Source organism: Rhipicephalus sanguineus, chromosome 7 (genome assembly GCF_013339695.2).
Source record: "Rhipicephalus sanguineus isolate Rsan-2018 chromosome 7, BIME_Rsan_1.4, whole genome shotgun sequence".
NCBI lineage: Eukaryota > Metazoa > Arthropoda > Arachnida > Ixodida > Ixodidae > Rhipicephalus > Rhipicephalus sanguineus.
In genome coordinates, this window is record NC_051182.1 from 97,244,281 (window position 1) to 97,265,379 (window position 21,099).

Sequence of the window (21,099 nt, forward strand, 5' to 3'; positions counted from 1 at the left end):
GCCAAGTAGTGTAGGTGAATACAGTAATCTGGGTTAGCAATAACTAATGGCGCCATTGTTGAAAGATGTATTCTCGCCATGGTGCTTGGGAACAAAGTTCCAAAATATTGTTTCTTTTGATTTTGTGTAGTCAGTGAAAATTGGGTCAGGTGTTCCTGAGGTTTATTAGCTCGCAAATTTCGAGATGTTTTTTGTGGAATATGCTAGTTTTTTTAGGCAAAGGGTGCAGTTTTGTAGCAGCAGCCATGGCAATGTCACGATGCCAAAAGTTTCGGTTTAGTTAGCCTTTGAATAGGGGTATTTCTTGGTGAAATATAATTTTTAGAGGGTGTAAGAGTTGGAGGTATTCCAATGAACAATTTTTTATATGAATTTACTTAAGGTTAAAGTGTGAACGCACTGCGAATGCGTCAAAATAATCTTGAGGAACAATTGCAATCACAAGAAATACAGAACTTTGAGGGTGAAGTGCTCTGTACCATTAACGTATCCACCTATACGCGCAAGGTTTCACTTAATATGAGTCTGTGCAAGAAGAATTACAAAACAACACAGTTCCTTGTTACTGCGCGAAAGCAGGGGCGTAGCCAAGGGGGGAGGGGGGGGGGTTGGGGGTTCAACCCCCCCCCCCCCGAAAATTTTCAGTTTTGCTTGCGTATATATACACGCACACATACAAACGCACGCACGACCATACATAAAGCATGATTGAACACCCCCCCCTCGAAAAAAATGTCTGGCTACGCCCCTGCGCGAAAGGGATGCGCTAATCCAAGTACAGGAATCAATATTCTGCGACTAGAAAACGAGCTTTCGTGGTCGGAGATTCCGCATAGGTTGTCTGGGCCTGGAATATTACACGCATTTGCCATTGCATAAGCGATTTGACGACTGTGGGCGTACAAACGCACTGTCTTAGATTGATGCTCAGAAATACTATTGAAATTCGTTACTTTTTTTGTGTGCAACTAATCAGTTGATAAGCAGCACTCCTTCTTTGCACGTAAAACACCGCGTCGATAGCGGAGTTGTCCACCGAGAATCATGCAAAAAAACAGGCTATCGTACGTTTCTGCCTTACGTATTGCAAATAAAATTACCTACATTTCAAAGTGCACCTTATCTCAATCAAGAATCCTGCGAAGTAGTAATAGGAGAGTACAACTTCATTGTGTATTGAACGAAGCCATCAATATTTCACGGGCAGCGGAGTATCCCCAGAGAATCTTTTGCTAGGTTTATTCAATATCAGCCTGCTCTAGAAGACTTGCACAAGGATAAGGCATAGAAATGTTTTTTCAGAAAAATTAGGAGTAAGGAAATTGAGAGCTCTTCCACTATGTGAAGATGGATGATCAGCGAAACTTTGTTTCCTCCCTTCAAGTTCCTTAGCAACGTCCTAAGTTGCCCCTTCCTACCATACTGGCTACTACCGTGGGTGAAGCGATGTATGCATATAAACGGAAGGCGATTCGACTATTCTTTCCTCGACAACAAATGTTTTTTGAGGTGTGACAAGTGTTTTCAAACGTAGAGGGCGAGGGGGATTTCACGTAAGCCATTGGTGGTGGCGAACTCGGCAGAACTCCATAAAAATAGTCGCGACATGTCCCGCTCACTGACACTTGCTCGGACCAGTTAGATGACACACAATGCCGGATCGTCACCGCCGCACAGCCATGCTTCAGAGGTTACGCCCACCAAATATTGTGTAAATGTGTCTGGCGACCCACAGATCACACACGCCGCGCGGGAACCAAACGGATCTCCGACGGATTCACGTGAAACCTATCCGAGGATCCCGGGAAGCGCATGGCTAGGCTGTAACGAACTCTCCGACGAGCGTTTTCGGCTTCGGGATATTGAAGATCCTGGTGGCCAATGTGTTTGCACTCAGCGTCATTGGTCTGATCTTCGACATGCATGCCACAAAGAAAAATATATGCTACAAAGAAAAAAATGAGAATTTTTTTTTCCGAAGCGAGGACTCGAACGGGCGACCTCTCGCTCCGCAGCGCACGGCGTTAGACAGGTAGGCCACGAAAAATACGTCTTTCAGCATGCTAACGACGAGCTATTTATATGCACGATTTACTTCAGCAGGCTCTCTTGGTCACCAGAGAGATGGCGCGAAGTCCGCGCGGGGTGCTCTTTAAAGGTCGTCGCCCCGCTCCTGCCACGCCGATGCTCTTCGCTTTACAGGGCGTAGTAACTTCCGCGCACGTTTATTCTCGAGGAATAGTGTGTGTGTGTGTGGGGGGGGTTATGCCTTGTGCTTTCCCCGCGATGCCCGCGCTGCAGTTACAGAGCGTACGAAGGTCACTTCGCTCGCTGCAGTGGCCGCGTTTCCGAAAGGAGCACGCTGTTCGAACAGAAATAAGTAAGAACTATGACAGTTGTTAGTTCGCGCTCGTCCTGTCTGTACCTGTGCGTTGGTTTCGTGCGTCCTGCTTTATGTTTGAGCAACGCGCTTGAAGTGTCGAGCTATGACGCATGATAGTTCGCGCTCGTCCTGTATCTGTTCTTTTCGTGCGTACTTTGGGCTTGAGCGACACGCTGGCAATTTCGAGCTGGTTTCCGTTCTTCGCGTTGCATTCCAATTTATTGCTATCGCATTCATTGCTTCGTCGTTGCGGAGAAACTGTAACTTTTTTTCTTCCAGGCCTTAGCCACAAACAGCCTCGTTGTAAAAGGGAGCAGCAACGTGCAAATTAAATTGTGAATTTACTGGAAATTGTAAGACGTGCACGATGCTGGAAAATGAATATTGTGCACGGAAATAGTCAACTTTTACCAAAGAGTAAAATCAAAACAACGCGTGTTACAAACTTCTGATAATCAAAGAATTTGAACAGGCGAGCTAGCAATTATTTCGTTGAAATGTTTTTCAAATTAGTGAGCGTCGCCGCAGCAAGATATCTGCATCAATCCAAAGGACATCGATTGCTCCCTCTGACTACTGGTCTCTTCGCAGCTTAGCAGTGTTTCATCTTACTCACGAAAATTTGCGGTAAAAGTCTCATCATATGCTTTGGTTGCGGAATACATTCTTTGAAAATTTTATTGGATATCTCACCCATGCTTGCAACAGAGGCGGCGGTCGTCAAGTGACGTACGTTTGAATACATAGTCACTCACGTGACTTAGGCGTGAGTAAGTGTGAATCGACATACATTAATCATAACCAAGGGGGAGTAAACGAACATAAAAATAATTAAGTCAACCTAAAGTGAATCAAGCGGTTTAAGTGTGAATAGAGAATGAATCCAGTGCATAAGATGGGAATTAAGTGTGGATAAGGAATGAAGAGTTACTTGGATATCAATGAAGCATGCAGCAAGTGTCTGAACGGTGAATCAATGCATAATAATTTGAGTAAATAGTGCATCAACCTAGATTATATTGAATCAAGAGGAAATGAACGTACATTAAAATGAATCAAGCTAATCAAGTTAATTCCACGTAAATTAAGTATTATATAAATGATTCGTCACTCAACCTACTTCACATGAATGAAGAGTGAATCAACGTACATTAGAGTAAATCATGTGAAAGAAGAGTGGTTAAAGTGCACTAGAAGTGCCCCACAAAGCATGCGCTTTTCCATGTGATCCCCTTAGCGTTATTTGAAAGAACCTATTGAACAATTGTTCATGGATAGATTTCAGAGAAAATCCCTCGCGAATGAATGTATGCTATGTCACTGTCTGCAGCTTCGTGAATGTTTCTACGAATATTATAATCCCCTGCGAGTGAATGTATGTGATGTCATTGTCTGCAGCTTCGTCATTGATTCTACGAATATTATAATCAAGCTATTATTATTAGCACCTCGTGGTTTGGCCCATGATGTGGCAGCCGCGCTGCAACAGCACGAGCATGTTGAAGGTTGACGCATGCGCCTGTTTATTTTCATGTGCTCGTTTCATCCTTGCTTTGGTGCGCGCTTTCATAAACTAGCACATAAAAAGTTGATCTTATTTGCAGTTGCTACTAATCTAGGCTTGGGCCTCACCGTTTTGGCCAATAGGATTGCTCGCAAAGGCAACAGGCATCGACTATAGAGATTTGTCCACTAAACTTCAAAATCGGTGGTTCTCCGTCCATCTCGTTTGCTTCTCAAGGCGACACGTGCACAGCCTTCGCCATGTCCCAGTTTAGTTTCGAAGGTCAAAGATAATGCATACACCAGACGTCATATTTTTAGCGCAAACAGGAAGAAAAAGAACGAACTGGCTGAGAAGAGGAGAGGCAGAAAAGAAGACAGCGCGCAGGGCAAGCGCTAAACATCAACTGGCTTTATTTAGGAAAGAAAACCACGGAAAAGACAGATCACCTAAAGCGCATGCGCGCAGCCGTAGCATAGCTAATGAATCATCGACCTGAAAAGTCTGGACTCGTTGCCGTACAAATGTATGGACGTGTCACTAATACACTCTGTGCCCTTGCTCTGAATAGAATGCTTTCAGCAACTCCCTTCCCAAGGTATTACCACCGCTACCCAGAATCTTGATCTCGCTTAGCCGCGGGAACATGAGTTGTCATTGAAAAATGGTAGTAATGCGCATTTACCGGTCCATTGCTCGGCCTGCACGTGTGCACCACGGCTAAGCGAGATCAAGATTCTGGGTAGGGGTGGTGATACTTTGGGAAGGGAGTTGCTGGAATCTCTCTATGTTAAAAGCAAGGGCACAGAGTGTATTAGTGACACGTCCATACATTTGTACGGCAACGAGTTCAGACTTTTCAGGTCGATGATTGATTAGCTATGCTACAGCTGCGCGCATGCGCTTTAGGTGATCTGTCTTTTCCGTGGTTTTCTTTCCTAAGTAAAGCCCGTTGATGTTTAGCGCTTGCCCTGTGCACTGTCTTCTTCTCTGTCTCGCCTCTTCTCAGCCAGTTCGTTCTTTTTCTGCCTGTTTGCGCTAAAAGTATGACGTCTGGGATACAACACCAACTAGCCCGAGAAGAAGTTTTAATCATGCATATACTCTACTCTCATGAAACCCCATGTTTCGCACTTTCTAGCAAATCATTTCCTTCCACACTCTAAGAAAAACAACAGTCATAAGTGAGCCACAGCGTATCGACTCTCTTTAGCGCTTCAATTTTTCTGCATGGGTAAGTAGACTCGTTATTGGCTCGCGAATAGTCATCGTGAAGGGTCGCTACATCCGTGCAGCGCGTTTTGATTGGCTGATGTGTGCATTGCAGCACCATAAATGTCGTATATACCGGGTGTTCAAAATCAAGCTTTATGGCTCACTTAAAATTCAGCACTGGGAGGTAGACCTGTGCCCCGCTGCGCCTCGCAACGCAGCGCCGCGCCGCCGCGGCCGTCTGTTATGCTCCCGCCGCTCTGGGCCGCTGCCGATGTCCCAAGGGTGATCACGCCCCGTCGCCACAACGCAGTAATTGTGTGGCGCCGCTGTTTTTCATTTCTTTTAAACTGAACGGGGAATCCGAACATAATATAAATCCTTTCACCGGAAGTTGTGGTATGTTTTAGATGCGAAGTATCTCTAGCTCCGGGGTATGTAACGCGGCGTGGTAATCCGCACGCGGCGTAGTAGTCCGCGACTCCCCTCCTTCCCTCTCTCCAACAACTGCGCGTTATTCTCTCCACTTCTGCACCAGCACCTGCTTGCGCTTCTCCTGCGTTCTCGTTTCTGCTCTCACGGCGCATACGCTACTCTCCTCCTCTAGTCTCCTCTCCAAGTGGTTGAGCGCTGCGCGCGTTCGGTCCAGCGCTTGCCTCGGTTGGCTCCTCTGAAATGCGGGCTCGACATGCCGAAATTCTCTCCTGCGCAGCGCCGCGATAAGGGCCAGCGCATGCGCGTCCCCTCCCCCTCTATCTCCTCTCCTACGCTGCCTCTCTCTCGCGCGCCTGTCGACCGCGTTCCCCGCACGCCCTGTGAGAATTAGCGGCCAGGCTAGAGGGAAGACACGACGCGCGTAGTGTTGCTCTTCGCGTTCCACGACGCGAGGTCGGTGGCATGCCCAGCGAACGCCAACGGAACGCGATCGTGCAAGTGCTCCGGCTTCGCATCGCCTCATGGCCCCCTTTAGCGGGATATGGTGTAATTTTGTTTTCTCCACGAGAAAGCTCGCGAGTATTGTGTGACGTCAACGCGGCGGCGTCCTCCAGCACTAAAGGGCGACGTCCCAAATCATCGTTTTTCTCTTTGCCCGGTTAGGGACATCGAAAAGCGTTTAACTCTAGTACACTCCCAGCGGAAAAAGATTGGCTCAAGTGACTGGTGGCTGGAGCGGCAAAATCGCGACACGAGGCACAGTTGTTCACCAGTACGCCGATAGCGAGACCGCCAGGCACATTCAGGTTCCGAAAGCAGGGGTAGACGGCGGCTGCTCGCACACAGCTGCTCGCAATGCGAGTGTAAATAACAAAAAAAAAAAATAAAGCGCATTCATGTGCGCAGCCACCGTAGCGCATCATTCTGCCGCAAAGTAACGCATACCATGTCATCTAACAGGGTAAGCTCCAAGATGTGTCAATTTATGCCGGCTCCCTCTGCTTTAGGAAATGGAATGTGCCTAGCACCCTCGCTATAAGCCCGCTCTGGAAGAATAACGCTGCTTGTCGCCTTATTGCCGCTCCGGCTACCACTCTCTTGACCTAATGTTTCTCCGCTGGGCCTGTACGTTGCGGTCGGCTGTCACTTAAACATAGTGAGTGTCGTACTGTGCTATAGTGAAGGCGTTGGGCTGAACCACAGCAAGTACGAAAAGTAAATCCTGAAAGTATATCGTTCACTGCTGCGGTTATAGCGCACAAGGGAAAGATGAAAACATTCATTAGAGATCGCAGTGTTATCATTTAAAGAGGACGCGTGGCCGATTCATCGGTCCCTTGTCAATTTTTCTCCCCGGTCACCGTACTGCAGTGGTCTCAAACACGCGGCCCGCGGCTTCACACGGAATAAAGTTTCGAAGCTTTGCTATATAGTATACTCGCATTATTTTCTCGCATATTGCAATTAATAGCGCTTTGTTCGCATAAGCTGGAGAGACGGAACTGGTCTCAAGCATTCTTTTTTGTGATTCACCCCATGCGGTCGTTGTGAGTTGAAACATCGCCGTGGAACGAAAACTGTATATCTCAGAATCCAGAAGCAGCGTCCAGATTTTAGTCGTTGTGGAAATCAGTATCGATACATTTTTCGAAACCTGACATCGAATCCCCTTCAGGAATGACCCATATATGGGAACTGGGAAAGGCGTTCTTTCGAATAGCAACATTAGGTGACATTTTGTTGAAACTATCCTCCCCCAACCCCTCCTCCCGCTGCCACCACCTTCACTGTCCCGATCCTTGCGGGGCTAAATTCCGCGACTGCGGCCCGCTAGCTGAGGGGAGCTCGAGACCCCTGCCATACGGCCGGCTGTGCGAGTCTCATGGCATGCGTGTTTTACTCATCGTCCAAAAGCCGTCTCACCAAACAGCGAAATTGGGAACCTACGAGGGACAGTATAGTTGTGCGGAATTTCCGAAACAACCGGCTTCTGCCAGGGAATATGACTAGCGCTCCCGACTTGAAAAGTCCGACCGTGTGTAATGAAATCACCCTGGATACTGCCACGCCCGTTGTACAACCCCAACTCGCAGAAAACGAATCTTGTCAGTCTTAACACTCTGGCAACCATCGCGAAGCTGTTGACTATTCGTTTTCACCCTGTCGGCTTAAGTCCTTTGCATCGACATTAGTTTTAAAACTTCCGTTTTGGACGAACAGAAACGAATATTTGCGGCATTTTTCTTGCCGCTTCCTAAAGGAGTACTGACATGAATTTTAAAAATTTTCGGGTTGTTGCTCTAAATGAAAGCACGGGTGTCGAGAACCCTAAAAATAGTGTCGTGGTGCCTGGGGATGCATTGCATATATTTTTAATACCGCTTCTTTCAACCAGCAGTCTCGGTTTCGGTTTCGAGAGGGCGGCTTCATAGTGACGTGTCAGGTCGGCCCGTGACGTCACGGGCAGACTGCAACCCACGATATATGCACCTGCTGTCCTTTGCTGTCAGTCGAACGTGGTTCCTGATGAGTGAACTGTCGTCCAGTGCCTCCGACAGCGATTTCTGTGATTTAGGCTGCATGCAGAACCCAGATTTCGCAAACCAAGTGAGCTGACTTGAAACGTCATAGGGCTCTCCATGCGATGAAGCTGCCTTGCAGATGCTGGGAGATGAAAACTTTAAAATCAAGCTTAAATATTTATACGTGTTTCCCGGATGCGGTGTGGGGAGAGCGTTAACACTACATGCCAAGGAAACCAAAAACGTCCGTTTTGCTGCACTTCAAAATCGTGTCAGTACTCCTCTAAGTAGTATTTAACGTGCACCTGGTTCAATAGTTCGTTCATCCTACGCTCTCTGCGCTGTTTCCGCAACACGTAAAAAAAGAAAGCCACGCACCCACTTATGCGCACCTGCAAAAACCCATCCTGTGCTGACTGAATTAGCTGTGTCGCTGTCGAATGAAATAGGAAAAAAAAGAATGAGAGAGGGGCGAGAATGACGGCGCACACGTGGCGTATGCATTGCGTGCCAAGAGCATGTTTCGCGTAGTTCGCAGGTGTGAAGTGAGTGCGCTTTAGGATCACGCTTGCGAGGCATTGCCTCCTTAAGCCCGCGTCTCGCTATACGGATGGATTCATCAACAAGTTCGCCAAGCTTGGGTGCTCCTGACTACGTAATTTTCCTGTCTCTCACTGCGCTCAGCCTCGGTAAGCGACAACATCAATCCTGTTTATACTGCTGCTAATAAAAGGGCCATCAGCGAACTCTGTGCTACAGCTCCAGATCCGAACTGTGTAATTTCACTCGCAGCTAGTGTGTAAGAAGAAAAAAGAAAGATGGAAAGGAAATTACATTCTCATTTAAATCGTTTGCGGCGTAACAGTACAGGCTAAGGCCTTAATTGAAAATTTCTGATATAAAGAATGGCATATTGAACTATGGCTGTTTCTTCACATTCGTCAGTTCGTAGGGCATCTTGTTGGTTACAACACAAAATGTCTCATTTGTACACTACAGCAGACGACCTTACTTCTTCTTTTTGAAAAAAAGACACGAAGGTAAAGTTTCTCTAAAGGATCTACTGTAGTTTTCTTCACGGAAAAATGACGGTCATTGCTGCTGAAGTCTCAGTTGTGGCACTTCACAATAGCGTGCCAGTCTTCGAAACATTTTCGTGTGTAACGTATCAGTTTAGTCTAAGAGATTGTCAAATCCTGCTTGCAGGAGTACTTAGTTTATGTTGATTTTAATAAATTCCTGTGATACTGATAAAGGATCCACTACACCTGGTTATAGGTTGCTAAAATCTCCGGAACGGCGTCGCTCCTTTCTTATTCCTTGTTTTTTTCGCCATTCACCTTCCTGATGCCACCGCGAACCTTTTGCTCGTTGCTGATGTGCAGTTTAGAGATAGCTTAACATGGCCTAATAGAAATGTTTACTGCCGAGGACCCGTAGCCGTGGTTCCCCAAACTATCGAGTTGATTTGTACTCTCCTCGCTTTTTCTCTTCGCCACCGACTCAAAAGAAGAGTACAAAAAAAAAAAACAAAGCAAAAGCTGGTGTAGGCAAGCCGCTTTGGGGCCCCACCACTAAAACTATCTATTAACACAGCATATTTTTTCTTCTTTCATATGTTTAAACCCCTTCCTTCTATAGGGGATCATGTCGTTCAATTTAAGACCTACTCTACTGTTGACCTATAACACGCAATATTGCAGTGAACGGAGACTGAAAATAAGCAGGAGCGTTATAAAAAATAAAATAAAGGAACGAGGTAATTTATTACAACGCGTGAGAAGCGACGTTAAAGCTGCGATCAATGCGTTAACCAAGGGCTGCAGCACATTTTTCGTTGGCTTACCATGTCTGGGCACCTTATTGCAATTTGCAGAGTGTCACAAACAAGCAGGCGCGCGCGCGGCTGCTTTCAGACGACAGCGGCAAAGCACGGCGCCAGCCGTTCGCTCAACAAGCGCGCGCAACGAAAAAACAAGTATCGAAAGACGCCACGAGCGCGCCTCCTCACCCTAACCAACAGTCTCCTATCAAACCCCCGGCAAAGTCTCGAAAGATCGCGAATGAAAGCGGGATGCGACGGTGAGTGACGCCACCGCGAATGGAACCGACGAGAAAAATCTCGCCCTTTCCCTAGCTTTGGCTGTGCTGCACGCCAAAGAACACACTAGACGCTTCTGGAACCTGTGAGCGAGGAAATATAAGCGTGCACCGACGCCGGGAGCAGGCAGTCAGTCGGTCCGGATATGGTGAGTTATGATGAGTGTGGTTTCGTCAGCCAAATAAGACGTGTTTATGATGTAGTGCGGTCAGTCAGTCGTCGATCTGGAAGAATCGAGTGATGACGCCGTGTGAGCAGTGGCAAGTTACGTGAGAGTTTCCTGAAAGAGAAACATTCGGGACCGACGGCGGAAGGAAGGAAACAACGACGATCGCGCTGGAGTTTGCGTGAGTGTTTCCTGGAAGAGAAGCATTCAAGTTACATTCCAAGAATTGTGGACTGGATACGGTGATGAATATTCAGGACTTTATGTGTTCTTGAATAGTTTGTAATGCATGAGATTGCATTTGTAGCACGTGATCTGTTTGTTTTGTTCCCGTTGTTTTTACACCATCTAAACTATACTGTGAGCTGTAGTTGATACCAGCCGAGTGTGCATGTTCGTGTGATGCTTGTACTGCCATAACTGAGAATATATTTCGTTTGTGTTATCAGCTCTTGGGTCTGACTCGGTCTTTGGACCACAACCGGCGTTCGCTGGCGCACGAAAAGGACCAACTCTAAATTGTCCGCGCTTTCGTGTTGCGTTTCGGGGGGCCGATACGTCGGCCCTTGGAATCTGCCCGGCGATTGCCCTCCCTATTAACGGGATAAGTGACGCAGAGGTCTGTCATTAACTTATATTGCAAGTGTCAAGTGCTGGAAGTTCAATGCATTTCAACAATATGAATGTAGCTGCACACACAGACAAATCTCACTTTTCGTTGTCTTTCGCGCAGTTTGAGTGCTGGAAACATGACGCTGTTTTTCGGAAACTAGACTTAATGTGATTCCTCTAAGCAGCTTTCGGCAGTTATAATACGTCGACCTTCATAGCCTCATCTGTGCCGTTCTATTAAGTAAATGGCGGGGTGCAACAGCTACAAAACTTGGCAGGACACCGAGTTGTAATGAGTTAAAACAGAATGAGGTACACGAATGTCTCAGCAAATCAGTAATTTTTGCATGCAATAATTGCGAATTGAATCGCGAGTAATTGCTGCAATAGATATTACTCATTTATGTGCGGCACAACACCCAAGAAGTTTTACTTCATTAAATGGGAAATTGTGTTGTGAAGATTTGAGCTACGTCTGTGTGAATGCGAGTGCTACGTTTTGTTGGTTAAAACGACTAGCCTAGGTATACGGTGTGTATAAACGTTCCGGCGCTCCGAAGGGCGCGCAGTTGACGCTTGACAAATTCCAATCAGAGCGGAGTTCATGAATAAAAATGTTTGAATGTGTGAAGCAATGGATGTGACGCCGTCAGAGGAGATGTAGGAGACAAAACCGTAAATAGGGACCCAGGTAGAATCCCGACTGTTGAAAGAGTAGGCTTTGACTACAGGAGTATAACTCGGGATGTGTACGGCTTGCGGTAGTCCCAAGCTCCCCAGTGCTTAACGAAGTAAAGTTACGCCCCGGTCTACATTCTCCCATCATATCTGGTGGCAATGCAACGACGGCGAGGTCGACTAATGACCAAGGTTAGAGCGTATTTCAGTTTCCACTTTGCAGAAAGTATGCCGATGTAGAAAAAATGCTGCTTGAGGTCAACTCTCGAAAGCCCTAATCACATTATTTGAGATGCGTTTTTTAATATTACATTTACTAGAGATTTTGCTTGATGGTCGTTTGTCTTTTCACAAACAGATATTTAATAAAAGAAACTGAATAAAATTGAATTGAATAGAATTGAATAATAATAATATTTGGGGTTTTATGTCCTAAAACCACGATATGATTATGAAAGACGCCGTAGTGCAGGGCTCCGGAAATTTTGACCATCTTGTGTTCCTTAACGTGCACTGACATCGCACAGTACACGGGCCTCTAGCATTTCGCCTCCATCGAAATGCGACCGACGCGGCCATGATTGAACCCGCGACCTTCTGGTCAGCAGCCGAGCACCATAACCACTATTCCACCGTGGCGGACACACAGATAGTTAAGGTCTAAACCAAGTTAAGATCAATATCATTCAAAATGATACACTACAAACACAAGTTTAGGGGAGTGTATGATAACTCCTGTTAAAAGTTATCACTACTGTGCAACATTGTGACATAGCCTTTGTTGATAATATACCCAAAACCTGTCGGTTAACTTCCGCGTTACAAAAAAGACGCCAGGCCTGCGCTGAAACCGCAGCACAGTCACAGCGAAAGCTGGAAGAGCGGCGTTTCTAGAGCCCGATGTAAGCTCTCTTGGGGCTACAATACAAGTACACTAGAAAGGTACCCACTACGCCATAAATCACAATTTTTGTGAAGTTGGGAAGCACCTACTAAGCCATTATTTGTCATTCTGCGGAGAAGCGAGGCACCCGCTACACGTCTGTAGGCATTATGTGCACTTTGTTGACGCGACGACTGATGACGATGAAGAATTATGGCTCATCCCTTTGTAATGGTGGAAGCTTTAAACGGCCCACCAGTTATGTAATTTGCATTGGGTGACGCCCGGTTGCTATTTCCCTCTCCCGTCATACTGTATAACATACGTTGGCGTGGGAGAGAGACGGGGGGGGGGGGCGAAGAACTTTACTGAGACCCCGAGGAAATGGATCATGCGCTTATGGGCTTCCTTGGCAACCAATACAAGTGCACTTGCGAGGAACCCACTACGCTCTAAATCATTGTAATTTTACTGAGACCCCGAGGAAATGGATCATGCGCTTATGGGCTTCCTTGGCAACCAATACAAGTGCACTTGCGAGGAACCCACTACGCTATAAATTATTGTAATTTTTGAGAAGTAGGGCGGCAGGCACTGTGCCATTTTTCGTCATTCTACGGAGAGCCGCGGTACCTGCTAAACGCATGTAAGGCATTATGCGCACTTTGTAGATGCTGTGCCTGATGACGACGAAGAATTATGGCAGAGCCCTGTAATGGGTTGGAAGCAAGGAGGTTTAAACCTCCTTGGTTGGAAGCATTCAACAACCTACTCGTTGCGCAATTCGCATTGTGTGACGCCTGGTTACAGAATTCGCGTTGTGCGACGCTTGGTGCTTATTTTACTCTTCTACCACGCTATATTGCATATGCTAATGTGGTTCCCTCCCGACATGAAGCCTGTATAGGATCTTTTTGCAAAGCAGTTTCAAGCACCGGCATGGCTCAGAGGTTGAATACTGGGCTCCCATGCAGAGGGCCCAGGTTCGAACCTCGTTCCACCCTGGAATTTTTTTCTTATTTCGTTTTTTTTCTTATTTCGAGCGATACTGGTTACGGACACCGGCGGCGGCGGCGGCGGCGGCGGCGGCGGACAACTACGGCGCCAAAAACGGCCAGTGAAATGATCTCATAACAGCTTTCGCTGTAAAAATCAATTGACGTTTTGTTATTTTCAACATCCGCAGCTTCAGTACAAAACTTAGTTCGGGATTTTGAGGCAGTCACGAAACGAAGAACACACGCTGCCAGGACAAATATGGGTGATACGATCAGGTGACACAAAAATGAATTTTCAGTTACACTTGCTTGCTACAATTGTTGCAACGCTTATAATTACGTATTTGTGATGCGCCAGCGCCGATATGAACCAGTCGGAACAAACGCCCGACTCTTCCTTCGTCATCGTAACTGCCCGGCTCGTTTGCTGAATCTGTCTGTCAAGCTCGCAGCTTATCGAAGACCTTGCGTACCTATCACGTTTCAGGTCTATCAGCCGCCACATTCCAGAAATAATGAGTTCTCGCGCCGTGTCTGACACCTATTTTCCGCATTCTCTGTTTCGTTAATTTGACACCCAAGTTTGCAGATTCCTAAGTGTCAGGACATGCTGTTTCGTGTCCTCGTCTCCACTAACCCGGTACTCGCCAATCCGTGCAAATGCGTGATGCACAAAAATATTTAGAAATAAAGCCACTACTTCATCGTCATCTGCCGGCATTGAAAGCCAACGCCAGATTTGTATAGTGACACGATATTTGCCCATTGCATAGCCCACTTTCCCAAAATTGCAAGTTATGAATAATGTATCTACTATATAAGGTTTCTGACGAAAAATTTCATACAAACATAAACTAATAATAATGGCACGTTGTTGGTTTCATGTGTTTCTCTTCAGGAGCTGTGCTTTCCTATATTAAACACCTCAAGAACGCATTACTAATTTCGTATGATGTCAAAGCATTACTGTCTATCGGTATTGTGCATGGTTAAAAAATGAACAAAATAGATGTCGCAGTCGAGCGGCATACTCACTCATTGGTCGACTAACTAAGACTCAGGTCGATCTCCGAGTCCCTGTCTGAGTGAGCCGAGCTAAGAAAAATATCTTTATTCGTCTCAGCACTAGCGGTTTAGGCTTTAGGGGAACTATTTGTGAGTTTGAGAGCGAGTGAGCCCCGCCGATATGCATATAAGCGATTTTGAGTCCGTTTGATCATGGCTTCTGGGCTTGATTATGGCTTCTGTGCTAAAAGTTTTGGTGCTTGAGCGTCAGTCGTGCAGATTCAGTAGGATATTTCTGAGCCTCACTCCGAGAGCACCCGGCCGCGCTGAATATTGGTAGATGTAACCAAAAGTGTGCCCATCTGAGCAAAATTTCCGTAATCCTGAGTGGGAGTAAGCCATGTGCAGAAAATATGTTGGGTGACTGCATCTAAACGAGCTTCATTAAATATGCCGACATTTGCGTAAAACTTTTAAGTGATAGGTGCGTTTTGTACCATGGCATTTTAGAACACATTTTCTGCACATGACGAAGAAACTGGCCAAGTCAATTTTGAGCTAAGGAGCGTTGCTTACTAGGCCCTTCTATGCCACTGTGCTCTTGCCTGGACTTCCTTGATGTGAAGAAACAGTACTGTGTCGTTTTCACATGGTCGTTGAATTCACCAGTGGTACTCATCCATGATGTGAGTGCTCGCTCGGTACCTGTGAATAGAACGTACAAGTCCTGGCGAGAGAGAGAGAGACAAACATCTGTTATCCTTTAAAAAGATTTATGAAAAATGGCCGGGGGCAGAGTTGCCAGATGATACCGAGCTAACAAGCAAATAATCATCACAAAAGATGCCCCAAAATCGCGGCGCGACTTTAGCGAGGAAGTCCAAAAAACCGAAAGATAATGAATTTTATCTTTCTTAAAATATTTTCAACTACAATAAAAAATGTCATTCATATACGAAAAGGAATTGAAAAAAGGACAGATGATCCCTCTGTCATAGGAATCGGTATAACATGAAAGTGAAACGTGTCTTCACAGAAGCCGTTGATCGTTTATAGTGCATTGGTAGATCAGAGCTTGTATAATGTCTATTGTTGTTTGGTAGATGAAGCACCGCCTGATGTGGACGCACTCACGTTGACGCCTAGTGGCCCATCTCCGTACCGACGACTGACGCTCATGATTTAACCCTTGCGATAGCGGAAGTTCTTAACATATACGTGGACACCGCATATGGTGAATCCCGCGCAAAGACGGCATCAATCAGCGCATAAACACTAATACTCTATATGCGCTCCTTCAAAGCGTCGTGAAACGCGAACAGAAACGCTACGCACGTCATGTCTTACCTCTAAACTGGCCGTTAATTCTCCCAGGCCGAGCGGGGAACGCGGTGCGACTGCCAAGCGAGCGTCGGATAGCTGTTTTTCGATATGGATGGATGCTATGAGCGACGCTTGGCCTAAAGCCACCACCTCTCGGCAGGCACGTAGGCAAGGGGGGGGGGGGCGGCCCCCCCCCGAAATTCGTCCAACCTTCTATATTTCCGGGCAACTTTTTCTTCTTTTTGCCATGGAAAGACTTTCTTTCGAACAATTAGGCCTCGGGCCCCCCCCGAAAAAAATTTCTGGCTACGTGCCTGCCTCTCGGTGTGTTAAAGCGTTGACAAAATTACGCTGAAGGGGCCGGACGCGCCGAAACGAGCAACGGCGCGTTTTCTTTGTTTTTGTTATTTTTTCAAGCGTGGTGCCACACATGTCACCACCCCGTTATGAAGGGGAAGCTCATAGCATTCATCTATCTATTGAAGAGCACTGTGAGAGGAAAGTGTGAAAGATAAAATGCGCGTTCGTGTAGCCTCCGCTATGTGTTTGGCGGCAGCACAGTGGGCTAAATGGCCGGCAGCCATCGTCGCGGACCGAGAGGTCATGGGTTCGACTCCTGTAAACGGAACTGTTTCTTATAGTTTTTTTTCTTTGCCATATAATGACATTATTTTGCTGACGTATTTCCGTGACGGAAATACGTCATGAAAGTCTTGGTGGACCCCGGCATAAAACTTTCGTGTTAAAAAATCACTATTAGTTTGTACAGCGAGAATATGCGCAGCTATGAACGAAAGCCCATACTTATTTTTTACATCATCGCAGGGTAGTCCCCATTCGGTTTAATGCACGTTTGCCACTGCATGATTAGCGTTACTTGTTGATTACCCCAACGTATGTTTGAATTCAACATACAACTATGCAGAGTCATCGACAAACGCGCTATTGGTGAATGGATGATCACTAAAATACCTATATTTGCTGGAAAAATGCAAATAAGACCCCCCCCCCCCCCAAAAAAAAAAAAACGCGACAAGCGACTGGAAAATTTGACAAGCGACTAGGCGACAAAAAGAAGCCCAAATCCGCTTATTATGAGCGGAACTGGCAACTTTGGCAGGGGCCCATTTAGTCCAGTAGTCCCCTTGGCGTCGGTCGCCCAGTAGGCCTAATTTATGGAGGACTGCTCTCCCGACAGGCCTGAGCTGGTTGGCTGTGCACCTGCACTTGTTGGATTGCGCTGGGTGTTTTGCCAAACGGCCGTGATCCACAATCCTGAGCATTGTTTTGTAGTGTTTGGCATACCGCTGTACCAAAGGCAGTCGGTTTTGTAGCGAGTAGGGAACATGGCACTTTGTACGTTGAGAAGGGGGGGGGGGGGGCAGGAGGTACCCCGGTATGAACTTAAGTCAGATTGCTGCTTCCTCTTCACTGAGCTGTGGGTGAGGGGCAGGGTATTATTTTTAGCTTCTGCTCTGACGAGCAGGAATCCATCGGTCATGTGTTGGATTGGTGTTAGTACGGCAGTTTCCCGACACGGCGCAGGTAAGACTGTCCGTTTAATAACTCATGCAGCTTGCGAATCGACCAGTTCGTTTCCCTCGAGGTTATTGTGGTCTGGTAGTCATAAGATGCGGTGATCATAGACAAATTTCCTCAGTAATATTATGCAACTTGCTTTAGTAACACATCCCCTAAGAAGCATGCGGCGTGCTTCCTGTGAGTCTGTGATTATGGTAATGCTCCCGAGTGTGCGTTCTGCGTGAGCAAGGGCCTTCGCTACAGTGAAAGGATCTTTTGCCGCCGGAGCTCCGCTTTCATGGCTGCCGCAGAGTGTAGTCGGGCTTTCGAGTCGACATTTGACACGGTGTGTATCTCGTTCTTTTTTGGCTGCCATTTGGGTTGTGGGTTCAGATGGGCTGCGGCGTCCGTGTATACTTTGCTGTAGGTGAGATTATTTTTAAGTTCTAATATGCTATGCGCGTGCTTTGTGCTTTTCCTCGTTGCATTCCAGGTGCATTTGGGCTTCTGATATTTTCGTTCGTGTTCAGTTTTGTAGCCGTACTGCGTGTTTGCTGATGCATTATGGGTGTAGGGACCATGTCCCTTGCCAGTATGACACGTCCCCCTTGGGTGTAGCTCAGGCTTTCTCTCTCAGAGCTCAGTGCGACTTGATTTAGCTCTTCGAGCGCATTCTGTACCTCTCAAGCTTGCGGGCCCTCTGTGGACGTCCCCATGTGTAGTCCGAGAGTCGCGTTGTATGCCGATCTTATTATAATACCCACCCGCCTTTGCCTCTTGTCACTAAGAATTTCGTATGGTAGGCGGTTTGATAACCGACCTGCCACTAGAGCTTCTTTTCTACAGGCTATCAGCGAGGAAATTCAGAGAACTGTATGTTCGTGGTTTGCTGTACGATATAAGTACTATTTCGGAGTAGATCAGCGGACGTGAATGTGGCCCCTTTAGCTTTAAAGCTCTCGGTGCGCCAATGAGATTCACTGGCTTGATGAAAGCTCCTTACGTCCAGCTTTACTGTCAACCCTTGTGTTTTCGCCGAAAGCAGGCGGTATGCGAAGCATTAGTGAGCATGACCTGTTTTGTAGCTTTCGAGGACTTTTTTTTTAATTGAAAAACAGCGCTTTAGACGAACCCAAAAATTTAGCCATATAGGAAAGGCGACATGGGCTCTGCAAGGATATTTGCTCAAATACGGCGGCATGCAAAATATGCCGCCGTATATTGATCACAGCGTAATGATCACTCCTGATGCCCGGCTTTTCAATCAATCAATCAATCAATCAATCAATCAATCAATCAATCAATCAATCAATCAATCAGATTTTTATTGACAAATCAAAGAAAGGATTACAAGATATCTGGACCGTTAGCCTTTCCCATTATAACATATAAACATTTGCCATTATAACAAATAAACTTTTTCACAGCTCCGCTGTCAAAATGTTTATTGCGTGGCTCTCTCCTTGCCGCAGAATCGATTTTTCGCATGATATAAGTGTTATATTTCTCGAAAGCTGTATTTCACGTTCCAAGCACAAGAGATTTGTAGCTAGATCTCTCAGTAGAGGATGCTGCTGGGGCAGCCTCTTGTGTACCATGTGCCTCGAAGTAGTTCCGTTTCAGCGCCCTAGTGAGGCAGATGGCATTGACGGAATCCTGCAAAGTTTTCTCTTTGCAGCGCAGCTCACAAATCGTCGTCATAACTTCGATATGAATGTTTTTACGTACGTTACAACAACAATAGAGAGCAATCGTTGTCTAAAGTTCGTTCTCGCTGTTCATTTCGAGGAAATTGAATTCCTATTGTCATAAACCCGAATGCCGTAATATAGGCAACAAGGAATTGTTGACAGCCACTGGAATATTTTATAAGTATTAGTCAATAAATTTGCGCGAAATTGCCCACTTCCCTTCGTATCCCGTTCTGTCCTCGTCCGCTGGCGCTAAAAAATCTTATCAGAGTCAGAATCTTAAGACGCCGAACGCATGCAACGGTAAGCTGAGTTGATGCAACCACCAAGTGGACCTTCATTTTTAAATGGAGTGACTTCAAGAAAGACCACCATCCGTGATTGAACTCTCACGCTTGAAAATTCGGGTATGAACCGAAATAGTGGATGTTTATTTGTTCTCTCTCTTGATTGAGTAACCAAATGAAAGAAGATGATGTGTGTGTGCGCTGGCGTAGGTGGTAGTCTGTGTGTTTGCGGGCGGGAAAGGGGGGGGGACTCAACGCTCTTCCTCCGCGAACTTTTTCAGTTTTGCGTGTGTTTGTATAAACGCACATATGCAAGCGCATACACGAACATACATAACGAGTGGATAGCCCCCCTCCTCCCCCGACTCCAAAAATATTTATGGATACGCCCCTGGAAGTGTGTAATAAGTGCTGGGGAAATGCTCCGTTAATTTTACAAAGCAAAAAAAAAAAAGATGTCGGCTTCTGTGAAGATCCGCCCTATCATTATTTCCTGAAGAAGCACTTTTCCAAGTTTTACACATGCCTTTTCACACCACCTGTGGCTTCACCGCCTGATGGTCTCACCGTGATACAGTCGGTAATCCACGACCTTCCTGCAGGAACTGGCCTGTACATGTCTCTGCGTAGAAGAGGCGCGCAGAAAAGCAGAGACGAGGCGTTCCTGGGAAGCCGAAGCATACGGGCTCTTCCTCTAGCCTTGTCCATGCTGGCATCAAGCATCACGGCTGCGGGCATCATTGCTTTCGTGGCTCATTACTACCACCACGGCTTCCATACCCTTTGGGCCATACCTGTCTTTATACCAGTGGGACTCATCGTGACGTACTTATTCCTGCCTGTGCTGTACGAGTTGAAGGTCACTTCCATATTCGAGGTGAGGTAACAACGCCCCGATTTTCTTGATATTTTCTAGCTGCAGCAGTGGTTTAAAGGTTCCAGTACAATAGATTCTAATAAAAAAAATGGAGGCAAGAATGCTTGAGACCCGTGTACTTCGATTATTCTGCACGTTAAAGATCTCGTAGTCGAAATTTCCGGTGCCCTCCTCCATGGCGTCCCTCATAATTATATTGTGGTTTTGGGAAGTAAAATCCCAACAAATATTACTATACCAATGTAATGGCAAAATAATAAGGATGGAATTCACAAAAGTAATTTTGTATAAGAGCCACTTTTGGCAGGCAACATCGTCTAATAATAGGCTTAACATACCGATTCATTGTTATCAGCTCTGCCCCGCCACGGTGGTCTAGTGGTTATGGCGCTCGACTGCTGACCTGAAGGTCACGGGATCGAATCCCGGCCGCGGCGGCTGCATTTTCGATGGAAGCGCAAATGTTTGAGGCCCGTGTGCTTAGACTTAGGTGCGCGTTAAAGAACCCCGGGTGGTCGAAATTTCCGGAGTCCTCCACTACGGCGTCTCTCATAATCATATCGTGGTTCTGGGACGTTAAACCCCACATATTAATTAGTTATCAGCTCTTCCGTACAGTTCTCGATTAAAACGTTATTTCATTAAGTGGCGGCCATGGACTAACTCATAATCTTGCTATGCTTGCTGTAACATATCGTTTTGCTGGTTCCTTCAGGTAATTCTACAGACTCGAAGAAGGCCGTAGTGTTTTTCTGGAACACATAATTTTCTTTGTTGCCTCGTTTTCTCAGTTATACGAAGGCGGATAAATCATCCCCCTCATTCAGCTTTTTCATGTCGCAAAAGCGATACCACTACGATGTAATCTGGGTCATCGACGCCCAAAATAAAAGTGGTTTCT

The 21,099-nt window shown here is 46.3% G+C and overlaps 1 protein-coding gene across 1 annotated transcript in view; it reads left to right on the forward strand.

The window, feature by feature from the left end:
* The first annotated feature begins 19,928 nt into the window (after positions 1-19,928).
* The window catches only part of LOC119399626 (sodium/iodide cotransporter), a 68,776-nt gene continuing 67,605 nt past the window's right edge, over positions 19,929-21,099 (forward strand). The window contains exon 1 of the mRNA XM_049417797.1: positions 19,929-20,198. Within this exon, the coding sequence (XP_049273754.1) occupies positions 19,938-20,198 (261 nt within the window). The 5' untranslated portion in view covers positions 19,929-19,937. The remainder of the gene's footprint in view (positions 20,199-21,099) is intronic.